We start from the raw sequence: 18,405 nt of genomic DNA, 5'->3' as shown, positions 1-18,405 counted from the left end.
CCATTCTCCGCCAAAAGTTGGGGAGCCAGGATATCCCGGAAGGCAGCATAGTACTCCTGTGGATATCCGTCCGGGCCAGGCGTCTTGCCAGGGTGGAGAAGGGGGATGGCCTCTAGAACCTCGTCCAAGGTGAAGGGGCGTTCCTGGGCCTCCGCGGACTCAGGAGTGAGAGAGGGGAGCCGGACAGTAGCCCCGTCCAGCAGGATGGTATGGGGCGCATCTGGTGGTCGCGTCACGTAGAGGTGCGTATAAAAACTTGCAAAGGTTCTGGCTATGGCAGCAGAGGTTACCTAGAGGGTTCCGTCTTGTGCACGGACCTCCGGAATAATGCGGTGGACTTTGGGATAAGAGACCAGGTTATGGAGGAGTTTGCCATTTTTGTTCCCCCAGCCATACACCTGCGCCACCGACGATCGGCACAACATTTGGGCCGAGTCCAATGAGATCTGGCGGATTTCTTCTCGAACCAGCGCCAACTGCCGGGTGGGGTCCGCGTGCTCACCAGAGGTTTGCTCTGCCTCCAGTCGCGCAGCCCGGGGCTCCAACTCCGCAAGCCGGGCCAGTTGGTCCGCCCGCTTGGCATGCACAAGCCCCCTTGCTACCCCACGTATCATGGCCTTGCCAGCCTCCCATAGGGTCCCGGGCGAGGGAACTGAACCCTCGTTGGTAGAGAAGTAGTGGCCGAGCTCCTGTCTCAGCGTGTCCGCCAGAGTAGGGTCCTGCAGGAACCGAGCGCTGAGACGCCAGACCGTCCGGGGCCCCATCGGGGAGGAGCCAAGACGGAGGGAGACGGGGGAATGGTCAGACAGTCCCCTGGGCAAGATAAGCGCTCCAGAGACCAGGTGGCAGTCAGTGGCCGGAAGCAGGAGAAGGTCGATACTGGTGTGGGTATGGTGGGAGGCAGATGTGTGGGTAAATTGTGCCTTGTTGGGGTTCCAAACCCACCAAACATCGCAGAGCCCCAGAGCTGAGGCCCAGCTCGATAGAGCAGCAGCGTCAGAGATCGGGGCAGTGGACGGAGTCCCCGTCGTGTCACGCTGGGGCTGCATTATGGCGTTGAAGTCGCCTCCAACCACCGTGAGGCCATGCGGAAGGTAAGAGAGAACCCGTGTAAGGCATCAAAGCGTCGGGAGCAGGAGGGCGGGCGGGATGTAGAGATTCAGGACATTTAGAGGGCAACCCTCCACCATGCCCGTTATCGCCACATAATGCCCTTGTGGGTCGGTGTGGGCCTTGGTCAGGGTAAAGGGAAGTCCCCTCCTGAGCAGGATTGCTACCCCTCGAGACCCGCATGTAAACCCAGAGTGCCAGACCATGGCAAAGCCGTAACAGGCCAGGAAGTCGCATTGTGTGCCTAAGAGGTGGGTCTCTTGGAGAAGAAGGACATCCGCCGCGTGGCGGTGGGCCGCCCGGAGGATGGCCGCGCGCTTAATACGGTCCAGGAGACCATTAACATTCCAGGAGAGAATGTGGAGAGGTCTAATCAACATGTGCGCCATCAGGGGAGGAGAAGATGTACGGGGACAGGGGAGCACACCCAGGAGGAAAGGGCCAGCAGCGTCACGCAGGGGCAAGGAGAGCCAAGCAGGGGCATTTAATAGAGCAGGAGCGCTGGAATCCCGAGCAGGGGGGGGAGGGGAGCGATCGCCAGCAGACGCCCCCGAGGCGGCCGAAAACAACAAAATTGTGGGAAACAGGAGCTGCGTGTCAGGCTTGGACCCACCCGCCACGTTTCGTCAAAAAGGAGAGCTGCAACAAGCCACCCACAGGTAGCACCAACAATGGCGGAGGAGCGGCTAAACAAAGCTAAACTAAAAAGGGCCTGTAGGCGGCTGAAAACAACAAACCAGTGAGAGTCAACGGACTCCTCTCCCCCCATACCCCCCAACTCCCCCCCTACACTTCGAAACAGGAAGCATCTATCGCCCCAAATTCCAATCAACCAATCGAACTCCCCGCTAGGGGAAAGGTACTAAACTAAAACGGTTAGTAGTGGGCAGTAGCACCAGTCAAGAGTTTGTTATGGAGGACCTCCCTCCATATCACAGGATAAGTGTCAACAGCTTTACACAAAAGAGCTTCAAAAACGGGTGTAAGACAGGATGACAGCAACAGTCTTGCAAATGACATAAAGGATGCAGAACAACAAGGGAAGAGGAAGACAGGTCAGAAACACAGCCTCGGAGAGCGTAGACAATTCGGGGCTCGTCCCCCACGGGGGAATGCCATGGGCAGCCAGTTCTCCAGGCGGTGAGCAAGGCCCAGGCAGTGGCCCAAGCGGACCTGGCAGGCCAGACCCGGCGAACGAAGACCGGACACCAGGTGAAAATGGTTCAGACCTCCACATCGTCCGGAGTTCCACGGATCACGGGGCTGCCAGACAAGTCTGAGTCCGATCTTGCCTTTCGCAGACGTGCACTCAACTCAGGGGTTCCATCGATGACGACCAAGGAGGAGGGCGCCGCAGGGGGGTGGTAACCTGGTTCGTGAGCGCCTACGGAAGCCGGTTCGGCGTCGGTGCGGCCTGGGAGCTTCGTGGTTCAGGTGAGTTGCAGGTCTCGGGGCAGGGGATGGGGCCCGCCCAGGCAGGAGGGGGCGCTCCTCCCTAAGCCAAGTTCATGCCGCCTGTGGGCTGTCGAAGAAGAGGGTCTTCTCCTGGAAAAAGACCTTAAGGCGAGCCGGGAAGAGGAGACCATACCGCAGTCCCATTGCCCTGAGCTTTTGCTTGACCTCATCGTAAGACCTGCGCTGGGATTGGACCTCTCTGGAGTAGTACGGGAAAATCCTTACTTTAGAGTTCTGAAAGAGCAGGGGGCCCAGGTCCCTGGCAGTCCCCAGGATGGCGTCTCTATCCCGGAAGTTGAAGATACGAAGAATGATGGGCAGGGGCCCCAGGAGGCGGCCTGGGCGCAAGTGACCGGTGGGCTTGTTCTATCGCAAATCAGGGGGAGAGCTTCTCTGCAGGCATCCAAGAACGGATCCAGGTTTCGAGGAAGACGGCGGTGGATCCCTTCTCCACTCCCTCCGGAAATCCCAGGAGGCGCAAGTTGTTTCTGCGGGCCCGATTTTCGGCGTGCTCCGCCCTGTTATGGAGCTCCGACGTCAGCATCTGAAGATGGGCCACCTGGGTTTTCAGGGTGGTCAGGTCATCCTCCGCCGTGGAGATGCGAGATTCCGCTGCTGTGATTCGCGCCGTGGCGTTTCGGAGGTCCTGCCGGATAAGGGCCACATCCACCCTCACCTCTCCAATCTTGTTTTCCACGGAGGCCTGAGATGTACTGATCGCCTGGAGGATGGTGGATGGATCCCTCCCCTCAGCCCCCTGCGGAGGTGGGGGGCCGGCTCCGGAGTCCTGGTCTGGTTTAGTGAACTGGTCTATTCGCATCTGGGTTGGGGGAACCGGAGTCTGTGTGGTCTTTCCTCTGCCCATGGTCTCAGCGAGCTGGATGACGGCGTGTAGGGATAGATCCAGTCCCTAGGGGTCAAGCCTCCCTGCGTCCCAGAAGGTTCGGAATCTCCGGAGTCTGGTGGTGGCTAGACAGTCCTGCCACAGGCCACAGACCTCCAGGCCTCCCCCCGCGGCACAGGTGGCCGGGTCCAGGAAGCAGGGAGACGTAAGGGAAGAGGGGGAGGTGTCACTCTTTGTGCTGCGACGGCCAGAGCGGGCGGGGGGCCCCGGCAGTCCCGCAGGGTGGTGCGCTGGCTGTCAGCAGAGTCGGTCAGCCCCCGATGGAGCAAAGTGGGGCCCCAAGTGAGGCGGTCCGCGGGCCACGGTGTGTACCACCGTCCTCCACACCGCCGAGGCCCCAGGCTCCAGGCAAAAGTTCCAGCAGCAACAGCGGTGGGAGGGCACGATGCCCCAGGGGCTTCCAAGCCCGTGGGAAGCAGGTCTGGGGGGCAGGCCCCCAGATGATCTGTTATGCCGGCGGCTCAACACCCCTGCGGAGCCCCGAAGGCACCGGGGGAAGAGCTGGGGGGGCCAGTCAGTGGCCGGGCGGGGTCAGTCCCTGCTGGTATACACCTCGGGGCTCCCAGGCCTCCCTGCCCGCTCGATCAGCACTCGGGCGAGGCCAAAGGGGAGCCCCCCCGCTCCAAGCCTCCCCACACCTCCGGGGGCTAGCAGCAGCCCCGGTCGCTCCAGTCCACGGGGCAGGGTCAGCTGATGCGGCAGCACCGCGGCAAATTCAGGGCCGGCCCCGCGGATTCCACAGGCCCCCCCGCGGCTCAAGAAGGATATCAGTGGAGGGAGGCATCACCGCAGGTAGCACGCGCGGGGCTCCCGGCCTCCCAGCCCGTTCGAACTGCACCCGGACAAGGCCAAAGGTGGAGCCCCATTTCCCGTCCCGAGCCTCTCCTCACCTCCGGGGCCCTCACCAGCCCTCGATCAGCGCAGGCCGCGGGGCCAGGATCCGCCGGTGCGGCGATGTCGCAGCAGACACAGGGCCGGTCCCGCGAGAGTCCCACGCTGCCTCACAGGCCCGCTCCGGACGTCAGTGTGGAGCCGTCACAGGTGCTGCAGGCCGTCGGCGCCGCGCCGCACCTCCATTGCCGGGCCGGGTACAGACAGCAGCCCCAGGGAGGTCTTCGTTGGCTGGCGGGTGCCCAGCAAGGAGCAGGTCGGCCCAGCGGCTCTACCCGCCCGACAGGGGCAGGGAGCCAATCTGGCAACCAGGACTCGCCGATGGGGGCCTCCCCGCGCCAGGTCGTCTCACCAGCTCAGATGGGGGCCGCCATGTTGTTTTCCTCGCGGCCAGGAGGGATCGGGCAGGTGGGGGCATCAGCAAGCCCCGGGGAGGCAATCCGCGGCACCGGTGAGTACAGGGCAGCCAGGGGAATCCGGGCATACAGGGGCTGTAAGTCGATGGCAGCTGGTGAAGGCGGATGCCGGGCGGATGATGGATGGGGGTCCGGAGCACTCTTAGAGTGCGGCCACCACCTTGACGCTCAGGCCACGCCCCTGTTACATAAAGTTTAAACTAAAGATCTTAGAATAATTGGTAGTATTCTGTATTGGTGTCAGGACAGTTTATAGTGGTGGCTTTATTAGTGCTACCTTATGTACATGCGTTGTGTAATTCAATTAATTAATCAACCGTTATTAGAATTTTTTTTTTTTTAAAGCTGCAATTAGAAGAACACAAAACAGAGCCATATTGCCATATTGAATGCGGAGAGCTGTTGAACTCTGTTGACAAGACAATTCTGCGTTAAGGACATTTCACAATCAATACCCAGCAGCAGAAAAACACTTGTCACTGCTGCTCTTCAGTCCAGTGTGTGTGGGGGGTATAATAAATTAAAAGAATTAGCCAGTTGGAGATTTTGACTTCTAGTAAATGGTTTAGTTTTATTAGACCAATATTGGGGATCAGGGTAGTGGACAGCCCCGTGTAAATTACACATTATTTAATTATTTTAAATGCCTTCTTTATTTTTCTGTTTTCCAGATTGGCGTTCTGCGTGCTTCCTCAGAGGCAATGGAGTTTAGTGGTAAGATTCTCACATCTCACAGTGAACCGCTCTGTGCTGCACTTTTCAATAGCAACTTCAACCAGGTGAGGGACAACTGGCAAATTATTACTTCTATGGGTTATCGATTTTAATGCAAGAAACGGAGGTGCAAATGATGCTCATCACCCTTACTGATGACCCTCAACATCATTAAATGTACTATTACTGTACACTGTATCGGGCCCCAAGCCTCTTTATTACTGTTATTCAGAGATTCTAGTAATTCTAATAACCACTTGATTCTGTTTTCTTGACTTGTGCTTTTTCAACCCTATTGGTCCTCACTTAACTTCTCCTATAGACGTTATACCCATTGAATGCCTCTTGCCTGAGGCTTAGTAAAGCCTTTGTTTTCAGAAAGAATTAGGATAGAGTGTGCAAACCACACCCTCAATGTTTACTTCTACCAGGCATTATTATCTTATTCTTACTTTTCATCACCTATGGAGTGACTGTCTCTACCTTTCAGCAAGCATTAGCAAAGCCATTAGGTTTAGCTTGCATTTTTGACACCTGACAAAAACATGTAAAACTCTGCCACAGTGAATAAGCAAAAGAAAAAATGAATTATTTCTGTATACGAAAGAATAAGCATTCCAGAACGACCAGTATGTGTGCACCCAGATGCACGCATGAACGTCCATCTTATATTATATAAAATACATTTTGAAATGGCAGATTGCCAATATAGTGGTCAGTAGAAGATGGAGCTCGAGGGGAGACACCTGGGCCGAAAAACGTTTCAATATAGAGAGCGTGGTAGGGGGAGCTGGAAGAGCAAAAAAGAGAGGTATGGAAAATAGTCCTCATGCACTGGAATGCAAAGTCCATATATCAGTAATGGAAGGATATAGCTCATCCTGTCAAAAAACACAATGAGACCAAAATGCTCTTTAGGTGGGGCAAACAAAAGTATAGGGAGGAAAGCCAGCCAATAAGGAATCAGGGGAGCAGAGGTAAGAAAGTAATTGAAACATGAGCAAGGGGCTGACCTAAACAAACTCCATGTCTCTATTAGATTCAATAGGTCTGTTGCTAAAAGACAGCTAAAGTTGTCTGTAGGCGGGACAAAAAAAGGAGTGTAAATAAAACCACTGTGAAGAGGTGGAAGTAAAGAGAGAAGCCAATCTTAAGGCTCTCAGATGCAGCCAATACTGCATCCTCGATGTTACTGCCCCCCTCCTCCATAATCTTGATCTGCTCAAAAATACAAACACCTCACCAACAAGGCACATTTTGACAACTTTGAGAACCCAGTTCTTTGTTTTATATGAGATACTCCCCGCTTTTTTCTGTAAAGCAAACAAAGGCTATCCTATATATGAACATCAATTTTGTAAACCTCGCCTACAAGTCTTCTATTGGGGATAACAGCAGTGTGTTTGTTTTCAGGGACCCATTTATTAGGTATGTGTATAAACATGTCTAGACTTTCACCCTGCTGAATAAAACTTTGTGAAGAGAAAATCTAGGATTTTATTACGGAATAGTGTACTCATATTATATCTCTTCTTCATGGACATCAAAATGTTATAATACTGTGGTTTATTTTTATTTTGCATCTGATTTCTGCTTATGCCTTAACTCATAAGAAGATTTTCTCCCTTATTCCGAATCAACAAACTCCTTACAACTTCATTCTTGTACCAATGCCTGTTTCACTGTTTTTAAGAAAATTAGTCTACATGGGGGTATTAGACCCACTTCCCTTCTTTTCTCATTGGGTTGTCTTCTCCTTCCAAACTAGTTACCTTTGGTTCAGTTCCTTTAAGTATGTTTCAAAACACAGAACTTAGGCTAGAACTCTGATATGGTTGCTTCTTATTGTTGAGTCGGAATGGTTCCTTTTTTGGTGCTGGAGAAGTCCTAGTGGTCACATCATCAGGGAGACCACTCCGAGTACGTCCAGATTTCAGAGGAGACTGCAACCGATCTGCATTGTTGGTTGCTAGACCTTGATTGGGTCGGCGGCAGACTGTCTTTGTCTCACCCAGAGATCACAGTGGTGACCAGTACATAACTTCTGGGTTGGGGAGGACGTCTGGGAGTGGTGTAGATCAAAGCCTTCTGGACTCCAGGGTGATGTGGCCGTGGACCTTGGACTAGGGGGCAATAGGCGCCTGGAAGTAGCAGACACACTAGGAGATTTTTCTAGTGGTACATCACCTAGCGGGATCTCTAAACGCCAGGGCGAACCAACTCAGGTTGCCGATGCCTAGTGAATCAGGAATGTTCAATACACCCGGAGGTGGCGTAATGTCACTTTTGCAAATTAGGAGGACCGTAATCACCACTGCTAGGAATATGCAACATCAGCACTTTTGCCAATTGGAGTTTCGAAGGCATTGTGTGGACAATCAGCTGTTTGTGAGATTTGCTGGAGCAATTAAGGGCAGAACAGTGCAGTAAAGGACTATCTCTTGATGACGCATGGTATACATTATAATCTGCCACACAGCCAAGAAGCAACCTCTGGAAGGTTTGCAGGCTCATTCCACCAAAGCAAAGACTGCTACCACTGTGTTGGCACATGGGATATCTGTTGTGGATATTTGCCAAGCTGCCACTTGGGCTGCAGTCCCATAGCTGCCAAAGTTTCAGATTGCTATGTGTGACATTTTCATAGTTTCAGTGTAATTATGAGTGACATTTCAACAACTATGATTGACACTTTCTCGTGAGCAAAATCAAGCAATGAAGACGAGGGAAACATATACATATCAGATATTGCATCCATTTGAGCAATAAAAAACTGTATCAACAGGATGGGAGGCCTCAACACAGATCTCTTCTCAGTCAGGTGACTCACGGACTCTGGCCACCGAAGACAGCACGGCACACACATATGGGGAACAGGGCTGTCGGGAAACTGCAGGGAATATTCATGCTTTGCATGGGGGGGTCAATCTAAGCTGAGATCCTGAATAATGTACGGTAGGAATGAAACGTCAGTGTAGCATTTATTTAAATCATATTCAATATACCTGCATCTTTCTTTTTTGAGGGCTAAAATCTGGTATATCTAGTATATGCAAGAGACTGACTATAAACACTGACTTTTTGAAAACTTGGCTTTGCTATATAGCATGCTAGAAAACGCTACTACACTGTTTTATCAGTAACATCTGGAGTGCATTTAAAGAGAAATGGGCCAGCAGCTAGAACTGTGAACCCCACTGTACTCCCTCACCCACCTCCCGGGCTCCCATGCCATGTGGGGGCCACAGGGAAGTACGAGCGGTGTGGTAGATTTACTTGTTCATGGAGTAGTCCTTCTCCAGGCTGCTGTACCCTCTGCCCCTCCACGTCATCTATCCGACAGCCAAGGACAGAGGGTGAGGAGCTGTCTAGCTCCTGAGAAGAGTAGAGAAATCCCAACATTCTCCTTTACAACAACATAAAGAAAAAGACTCCAATAAAATTGTTTACAGAAAAATAAGGAAAAAAAGGAGAGAACCAATCATATTCGCGTTTGTGGAGGGGAAAAAAGTTTTAAAAAAGGGTACGAGAAGTAAAAGAAAATGAAGAACTTATGTCATAGAGCCATTGGTCAGAAACATGAAAGAAAACACCATCTTAGATAAACAACGCCTTATTGCTCCCATAGCCGGTCAGTCCAAACCCGATAAAATTTAGACCAAAAACGCGGTCCTCTAGTTTTAGCCAAAGCGAGTTCCATCTCATAAACCTGTCTAAGTAGAACCCATAATTCATTAACACTGGGACTGGTAGTATCTATCCAGGCTCTAGAGATAACATAGACAGGCACAAACAATGATAATGGTTGCCAGAAGACTCCAGTCACTGAGAGCCTCACTTTTGATCCCAAGAAAAATGTATTTTTCAGTAAGCTGATAATTAGGGTCCAGAAGTGGACTGAGAATACTAGAGACCCCCCCTCCAAAATATGTTGAGCTTTCGAAAGTCAATGAACATATATCTGTGGTCTGCAGCATATAGGCGTCATTTCGGACAAAATGATTTTTCCGAATTACCAAAAGCCCACTTAGATATAACTGCCGGAGTGTAATACAACATGTATACAGCCCGATGTTGTTGCAACTTTAAATTAACTGATGTTACCCCTTGATCAAGTACTTCCATACACTCCTGGATGTCCTCAGCGGTTATTTCAGCCTGTAGTACCACCTAAGTTTATCCGCAACCTGACTCATGTATCTGTGGTCAGGTTGATGATATTGGTACATTAAACTATGACTCCCTTTTGAAAACTGTTGCAGCCCAACTGCGTAGTTGGCATCGGCTATCATTGAGCATTTATGGGAGGTGTAACGTTATAAGTATGAGTATCTGCTCTAAATTTTTTATATCTATTTCGTTCCATACCATTACGCGTCCCTGTCTTTCTTTAAGAAATAGAATAGTGTTATCAATAGTTTTATATGGGCTTACAAGCGGGCCGGTGGGCTCTCAAGTTTGAGATTAACATATGCTGGCGGGGGGTTTCAAGCTTTCAAATTTTCAGCTATATTTTTGGGCTTCTTTTGCCACTCTGCTCCACAGCCTGCTTTGCGGACTGGATGCTGGCCCAATATTGCTATCTTATCAGTAGTGGGGTTTATGCTGTATAAAACTGCTGACCCTAATTACTTTAAGCGGGTAAAGTTTAAGGTAATCATAGATATAAATCGGATTTGGCTTGACATCTGTAAGCAATACTCTTTCCCGGCGCAGCATCAATACACTGTGCTATGGGGCAATCCAATGATGCCCAACATATTCCAGGATGGTATTCTAAGGGTATCACCGACTGGTACAACTCTATGATGGACAGGGGTTCCACTCTTTTACTGCACTTAAAGACAAATTTGGCCTTTCACAAAAAACATTATTTAAATACCTACAGGTTAGGGTTTATTTTAAATGAGGCAAAAAGTTATTAAAAATGCCAAACTCATCGGAAATACTGGCGGGAATATATACACATACTTGCCGTGGGGCAATTGGCTCATTTTATCAAAAATGTTTGGCTCGGGCTAATGATGATCGCTGGCAGACATGCCATGCTTTCCTAGACTCCCCACTCCTTCTCCGACTCCCTCACTTTTCCAGCAGCCTCGTCGCCTGGTCCTCGAGTCCAGATGTTTGCCAGATCTTGGTATTTGCCTGTTCTTCACTGCCAACCCTCCACCTGCAGACTACATCCTTCCCTCAGCACTCCCGGCTTCAACGTCCACACACAGTGCTGTCGTCCACTCTCACTTGTTGGTGTTCCTCCCGTCAAATGAGTCTTGGGGCTTCTTTGCTGCACACAACACCCCAGTTGCTCTTCTCACCGCTCCCACCCCCAGGCACCTGTTATGTAATTAATATCTTGAATAGGACTCCTTGACTAACACCCAGGCTCTGTAATGAAGTAATGCCAGCACCCACGACATGCCAATATTTCTCATCCTTTCCTTGGAGCACTTCCTATTGTCGCAATGCTCTAGGCCTTCCCAGGACAGCCTCATCTACACAGTGGCGGCTGGTGACATTTGAAAGTGGTGAGGCGTAACATTATTGTTGTACTGCACTACAGGTAGCGAGTATAGCGAGCGAGGTCGAACAACCTACGTGGGGTTTGAGGGCTTCCCCACCAAGAAAAGTTTGAAAAAAGAGTGGACAAACAGTGCATTTTTAAGCAAATTTGAGGAAGCAGGAAGGTTAATAAAGCAATTAGTGCTGGCTGGGCCTATTAAACAGATCGGTCACTGCACCTCCCCTCCCCTCAATTCACACAGCTTTGCTCTTGTACCTTCACCCAGCTCCACAGAGACCCATGCTCACTACAGGTGTACATACACCTCTCTACTGGGGATTGCCAAGTAGACAAATACACAACTAGCAAGCAGACACACCTCAGTCTTGAAACTGTAAAGCAGACACCCAAACGGATCTTATAATAGGAATTATAATGCAGATAAATAGTCAGACACTCAGCCTCCTCCCCCCTTCCATCTCATATGTTCAAGGTTTTATCTCTGAAACCCCACACTGCATTCTAAAAGCCGGGAGGTAGTTAGGGGTATGAGGCATTAAAATACGATTAAATAAATATAACCATTACTTTTCCATTAACATATTGCACTGTTAAACATCAATACAGGTACAACCCCTTAAGTCTGCCTATTTCCTGCCCATTCTCTGCTACAGGGTTACACCAAATCACTCCACAAACACTGGCGAATATGAAACATTATGCAATGTGATTGTACCAGGATCACACCTTGCATCAATGGGTACTGAAATGGTGTTGATGTACAAAGAGGAGAAAAGGGAAAGCAAAGCACTGTGTCCCTTACTCCTGTATGCTGCGCGAGCCTCCGTGCTTCTGCTGTGACACAAGCACTGCAATTTTGGAGCAGCTGCAATGCCCACAAATGACTGCTTCTATCTTTTCTCTGTATATTCCCCCCTTCCCTTCGAGCAGAGCCATGGGCTCAGGGGTTTAGATCCTTTTACCTTATGCACTTTTAGAAGACAGATTATGCTGTCGTGTTTTTTGGGGCATCGCTCAAGGAGCCCTATTAGCATGGTTTGTGCGCACAGGTCTCTGGTGGGGGAGAGACGTCCACGTGACACAAAGCACCACAGTGACCACACTTCTACCAAGAGGAGCGGTCTCAGCACCGCTGCCCCATGAACACATTCCTTTGCTCTTACTGTGGCACAAACTTATATAAATTGTACGATCAACCAAAGTATATACATTGTAATTTATCAACGCCTGTGACAACACAAATTATACTGTCCGTCACGGTTCTTGGTGAACATCGTAAAGCATTTGTTGCAGACTGTTGCAGGAACAGATTAATTACTATTTTAAATGTTCCACAAAATTATTGCTATAATGTGCATAAATAACATCAATGTTAAATAAACAAAACAAAATTATCAGGAACAGAACCCCAGTTTCAAAACATTTGCTGCAAAAACCATACATCTTCGTTTTTTTCTACGGAGACACAATAAATCTCCCTGAACATGAATCGGCTCTCAATAATAGAAAAGCAAATGGAAAAGTATGAATTTAAATGAAATAGGAACGGGTAATAAAAAAAAATAAACTCACCGTCCGGAGAGACTCTTTCCCGACTCCCGCCTTCCTCTTTTCAAGTCCTGCAGCACGTCATCACAGGAAGGCGGCGCAGCAGGCAGACTCCCTACCCTCCACCACTGCGATTTTGATTGGGGCGGCCGGCTGCCCCAGGCTACGTCATTTTCTCTCTGTATGCTGCTGCAGCAGCATACAGAGAGAAAAGGGAGAGTGAGTGTGTGGTTTTACGCGAGGGCAGGGGGGAGTGGCTTGGGGGAGTGGCTTTCCCACTGTAGTTAATACTGTCTGTTTGGGCGGCCTCATGGTGCCCAAACAATCAGTATTAACAACAGTGGGCTAGCCACTCCCCCAAGCCACTCCCCCCTGCCCTAGAGTAACACACCGCCCACTCTGACTCGGCTCTAAACCAGGAAGGAAGTTCTGCTTTCTCCCGTGCGAGAATGCAGAAACAAATCACAAATGGTAGTTATATTAAGGCAATAACTACCATTTGTTTCTGCCTTCTCGCACGGCGAGAAAACAGGGGGGGCGGCGCCCAAACGCCCCCATGAAGTAACCGCCACTGCATCTACATGTGGTGCCTCTTCCTACTTTTCGACCACTATTGTTAATGTCTCTGTAGCCTTTGGCCGGGCACTGCCTCTCCTGATGTCAGTCAGAATCAGGCAATGCCCTGTGTGGCAATCCTTCATGTTGTTACATTGTAGCCAGTAGCAGCTTGTTCAGCCAGCCCCCAAGCCTGCCAGGTCTAAGCAAGCACGCTATGGCACGCTGGCATTCCAACTAGTTTCAGTCAGCATAACAGCACTACAGCTTGACAGCCGTGGCAGGCGCTATGACTATTATGCATGACTTTCTATTTCAAGGTGTTGATGTGGATGTGTTAGTTTAGCATCTGATGCATAAAACGTGGCAGGACTGCTCGTCATACATATATGAAGTACTACTGTCTGGACATCCAGGTCCATCGAGTTGGGCATTTTGCCTCCTCAGTCTTGCAGGACTTTTTGGTTTTAGCCAGTTCAAAGACTCACCACATGTGAGCTACTGCTTTGGGTTGCATTCAAAAGGTGAGGAAACTGTGTTTAGAAATATCTTTCAGAAGAGCAAGTTATATACCTTCCAAAATGCTCTTTCTGGTAGCTACTCTATCTAATCGTCCTCGCTGACCCTCTTATCCTCTCCTTTTTGTGAACTGGTTTCTTTTCCACCCCACCTAGAAAGGTTCTAAGTATAGACATCTGTACACTGTTCAGAACCAATCTGTTTTGGGTTCTTCATCTGGGGGCAGGGACAGCCTTGAAAGTCGCTGATGTCAGCATGCATGGGTGGCGCTTTTATGCGGCATGATTTCAGTACGGAGCCACACAATGCCTCCTACTGGCACATAGTTGTAGTGCTGAAGATTTTGCACAACCGTACTACTGAAGATTTTCCGGATCCAGTCTGACGCCTGGGGAATATTCAAAAGATGAGGCTTCTGCAGTTATATAGAGTATCTATCAGAAAGAGTGTTCAAAAGTTAAGTTACTTGTTAGAACCATGGAAGGAATTAGATATAGTATAAAATGGAAAAGTTCAGAGTACTATAATCAAGGTTTCAGGCATTATTTTTGGACAGTGTTTAGTTTAGGGTTAGAAGTATTTTTTCATGTCCCAGAAATCTCACTTTACTTTTTTGGCCTTTTCCCATAATCAAGGAAAACTACTACTCCTGGTTTGACTAAAGCATAGTATTCGAAATTAGCAGCAACTACAGTGTTCTCAGAATGTTCAGTGATACTGAAACCTACTATCAAGGGTGTCCTTGTAATCAAGTTGCGAGAAAATCGAGCTTGTACTTTTATATTAGACTGTACGATGTGCATGTGTAATAGCCCATTTCCAAGATAGAGACAGCAAAATGCAGAAGGCATGTGGAGAAGTGTAGCTCACTGGTTAGAGCAGGCAGACCCTGAAGCAGAGGTCAGACCCGGGACCAGGGTTCGATTCCCGACGCGGCAGGGTGTTGAGCTCAAATGTCCACGGACTTGATAATTCTCGCTTCGGTGCCTGACCTAATCATGGGTTATCACTCTGCAACTCTGGGCATTAAGCTTGCTTAATCTCCACAACGGCCCCGCGGGCGGGATGCCTGGCTTTCACCTTGGGGATGCCCTGTAGGGGCTATCTCACAGGGAAAAACCAGGACGGGTTCCCAAGGCAAGCGCGGAGATCCCCCTTCGGGGGTCGATTCTGGCGCTATATAAGAAATACAATAACAATAATGTGGACAGTCCTCACACCTATACTTCCCACCTAAGCACACACATACAACACACGTAATGATATACCAACCAATTACATATCCTCATTAAATTGGAACGCTGTGTTAACAGCAAGTGGAGTCAGTACATAGCTTAAAGTTTGTAGTTAAAAAAAGCTGCCACAGGGGTCTATATTTAGTGACACTACAAATAGAAGATGGATGTTAGCAAACATTGAGCAAGTTACATTATTTGATGAAAATTAGTTGCACTTCACATGAACACCTTTCCCTCCTTCCAGAGTAAGACTTTAGCGGAGCGACAGTCTGACTCTATATTGGACTGCAAATGTATTGACAAGAACAAAAGGTGCACAGCTTAATACCAGTCATCACCTCAAAAAATCGCAAAGGAGTGCTACCCCGTGACTATATATATTTTCAAAGAACAAAGATAAACTGGCACCAGGCTTAAGTAGGGAAACTTCACACTGTTGCATCCTGTGACTGCTCACCCTCCTCTCACTGCTCGTGTCAATGTGCATTTCTAGCAGTGGGTGAAGTGCTTAAACCACCTCTGGTTTACTCTGGCTGCCCTTCTTGTACTGTGTTCCAGCGTATGACCGATGCCCTGGGAGGAGTTACCACATGGGACAGTGTGTGGGAAGCTCATGCCCATTTTCATGACACCAAAGAAAGGTTTTATTCATTTTACCCACCGGGGAAACAATTTTATCAAAAAAATAATTAAATAATAAAAACAAGTGTATATCATTTATGAAACACTATAATTTTCTTCTTTTTTTTACCATTCATTGACAGTCACTGTTCTTCTAAAGCTTATTTTATAAAAGCGTATCCCTGGTATACCTTATTTATTAAAAAGTGGAAACTATATAATAACCATGGCAGGAGTAATGAATGCTGTACCTATTACTTCTACCGCCTTAGAAGTCCCAGGTCCACCCACTGAAAGCTGGACTCATTGATTTAGATGTTTCGAAAAATATCTAGAAGCAATTGACGGAACTAATTCTAATCCAGCCAGAAAAAAAGCCATAATGTACAATTGTTTCGGGGTGAAATGAAGAAGGTTATGTGATCATATTGTGCCTGTTAAAGGAGGAAGAGGACTAAGAATGGCACGCCTTTATAGAAGGGCGCAACCAGTTTGTCCGGGTCTTATTGGGCAGATTTCCTGTACGATTTTCAAATGGGAATCTTGAGTACTGTCATTTGTTTCTTGGATTCCATGGTAAACTCCTGACTGAGTATTTAAAAGAGGATGTGATACCTATGGGATTGCAAGTTAGAAACATTCCTGTGATTTTCGCACAAAGTGAGAAATTTAAGAAAAACGTCAGCTACATAATATAGGAAGTAGCACTGTATATACTATACCAAAGTAAGATATAGTGTGCACCGAGTCCAGTGGATCTCCAAAGGTAGGCAGAGGCTAAAGTAGATAATCCCTTACTCTCTATAAGTGGTATTGTGTGCGAGCAGTAAGGCCTTATCAGAGGGTAGTGTTAAGCATTTATTGTACACACTCAGGCAGGAAATGATGTCACACACTCAAAGACTGAACTCAGACCAATTGTTTTGTATACAAATATTTATTTGCTGTATTTTATTTTTAGAACCAAGCAGAACTTGGTACATGTAAATATGATTGTACCTTTCAAGACAGATTGTTAAAAAGCAAGCTGGATGAATATTGACTTTTCTTACAGGTTTGTAAAAATGTGCAAATGCTGTTGTGATTATTTTTGGATTACTTTTAATTACTTTTAAGGATTACTTTTTCTACTCAGTGTGATATGCCTAGATATCACACTAGGACATTTTCTGGATAAAGGTCAGTTTTTCTAAAAGCACAGTTTCTTAGGTTTTCATATAATTCTCAACTCCGCACTTAGAACTTTTTCCACAGAAAAACAGTCAATGCAGTCCTTTGGGAGAAAATCAGTTAAGCGGTTTAAAGGTGAGTAATCGGTGACATCCGGAGACGTCAAAGATGCTGCCCATTGTATCCACAGAGGGTGCTTTAGAGTTCGGTACACTGCTTTCGTCACTGCCTCTAATGCAGGAAACGGGGTTACAACCAACATGCGTTTTCCCTGCAACAGTGCACGTTCCTTGAGAATCGCCATTTGCACTGCTGTCAAAACTTTTTCCACAGAGGAAAACTGCATTTCAGCCGAAGTGTACAAGTGTGACTTGTAAGCAATAGGTACTGTGTCTCCTTAGTTAAAAGTAAGGTACGTGAAACCCACTGCCCCAGAGATGATTCTTATCACCAGGTTGGTGTGGTTATCACGGGTCAGTAAGAATTTAGATTCTAGAAGATCAGCTTGCAAAGATTGCAAAATAGCTGAATGTTAAGGCAGCCAACAAGATTTGGTAAAAGTAGGTTGTATCAGGTCACACAAAAACTTGATACGCTGGGTATATTTGGGAATATAAGTACGCCCGAAATATAAAAATCCCAGCAAGGACTGTAATTTTTTCGGAGTTGGAGGAGCGCGCAGTTGTGTGCATTTCTCCAAGTGAGGAGCCAAACCTCTACCTTCATTGTTGAGCTCGTAGCCCAGGAACAACACTGCATATTCTGCAATGTGTAACTTTGCAAAATTAAATTTGTAGCCAAAGTCCGCGAAGTTACAAATTATGCGGTCAACTCGACACAGATGCGCCCAAAGTTCGTCGTCTGTGAGATATATGTCATCCACATACGAACACGCATCAGTGTCTATTCTCTCTAAAAGAGAGACTATACGGGCAGCAAACACGCCTGGACTATTCTTATAGCCCATCGCTAAGCGTTTAAATTGGCGCTGTTTGCCGCCACAGGTAAAACTGGTCTACTGGGAACTCAGTCCGTCCAAATTGTGGGCAAAAAAAACGCTGGATATGTCAAGTGTAGTTTTAAAACGTTTACGCACAAGACTATCCACCAGAGCAGAGCCGTGAGTATTCTGTACTGCACAGGTATGGCAATGCGAGTTTAAATGCCGTAAATCCAATACCAAACGCTACGAACCGGTAGGCTTGGTCACAGTAAAAAGAGGGTTATTCATCGGTGACACACAAGTTTCAATCACACCTTGATATTCCAATTGTTCAAGGATTTCCGCGACGGAAGCCTTAGCTTCACGTCGGATGGGATATTGAGGTTGAGGCTGTGGCATAGACCGTAAAGGAATCTCGTGGTGCGGGGAAAATTTATCCCAACCACACTGTGTACAGTACAAAGCCGGCGCAAGAGCCATAGCCCACTCTTCTGCAAAATTCAGCGCATGCTCTTTCGAGACCGTGTGCGTGAAACTAGGGAGGATCACCTCCTCTCCTATCGGAGCAGCGAGCACAAAAGGTGGGGGCCAGTCAGCCTTCGCTAACAAAATGTCATATGTAGTCGTATGATTCTCCCAAAATACCCCTTTGATCGTACGTTGTTTGTCACCTTCAATTAAAAGGACTATTTCATAAAGTCTATCAGGGGGAGCTACTCTAGTATCAGCTGTCTCCACAACAACATATCGATCAGCCGCTGTCACCTTCAGTAGCGGGCGCAGGGCCTCTGGCACTA

At 48.1% G+C, this 18,405-nt stretch overlaps 1 protein-coding gene across 1 annotated transcript in view; it reads left to right on the top strand.

Annotated features, from left to right (window-relative positions):
* Positions 1–18,405, top strand: part of EFCAB8 (EF-hand calcium binding domain 8) — a 1,673,324-nt gene that overhangs the window by 897,732 nt on the left and 757,187 nt on the right. Inside the window, exon 12 of the mRNA XM_086932659.1 lies at positions 5,448–5,555. Within this exon, the coding sequence (XP_086788785.1) occupies positions 5,448–5,555 (108 nt within the window). The remainder of the gene's footprint in view (positions 1–5,447; positions 5,556–18,405) is intronic.

The sequence above is a fragment of the Lissotriton vulgaris genome, chromosome 7 (genome assembly GCF_964263255.1).
Source record: "Lissotriton vulgaris chromosome 7, aLisVul1.2, whole genome shotgun sequence".
Taxonomy (NCBI): domain Eukaryota; kingdom Metazoa; phylum Chordata; class Amphibia; order Caudata; family Salamandridae; genus Lissotriton; species Lissotriton vulgaris.
The sequence above is the reverse complement of the archived record's forward strand: the minus strand, read 5'-3'. Positions and strand labels throughout refer to the sequence as shown.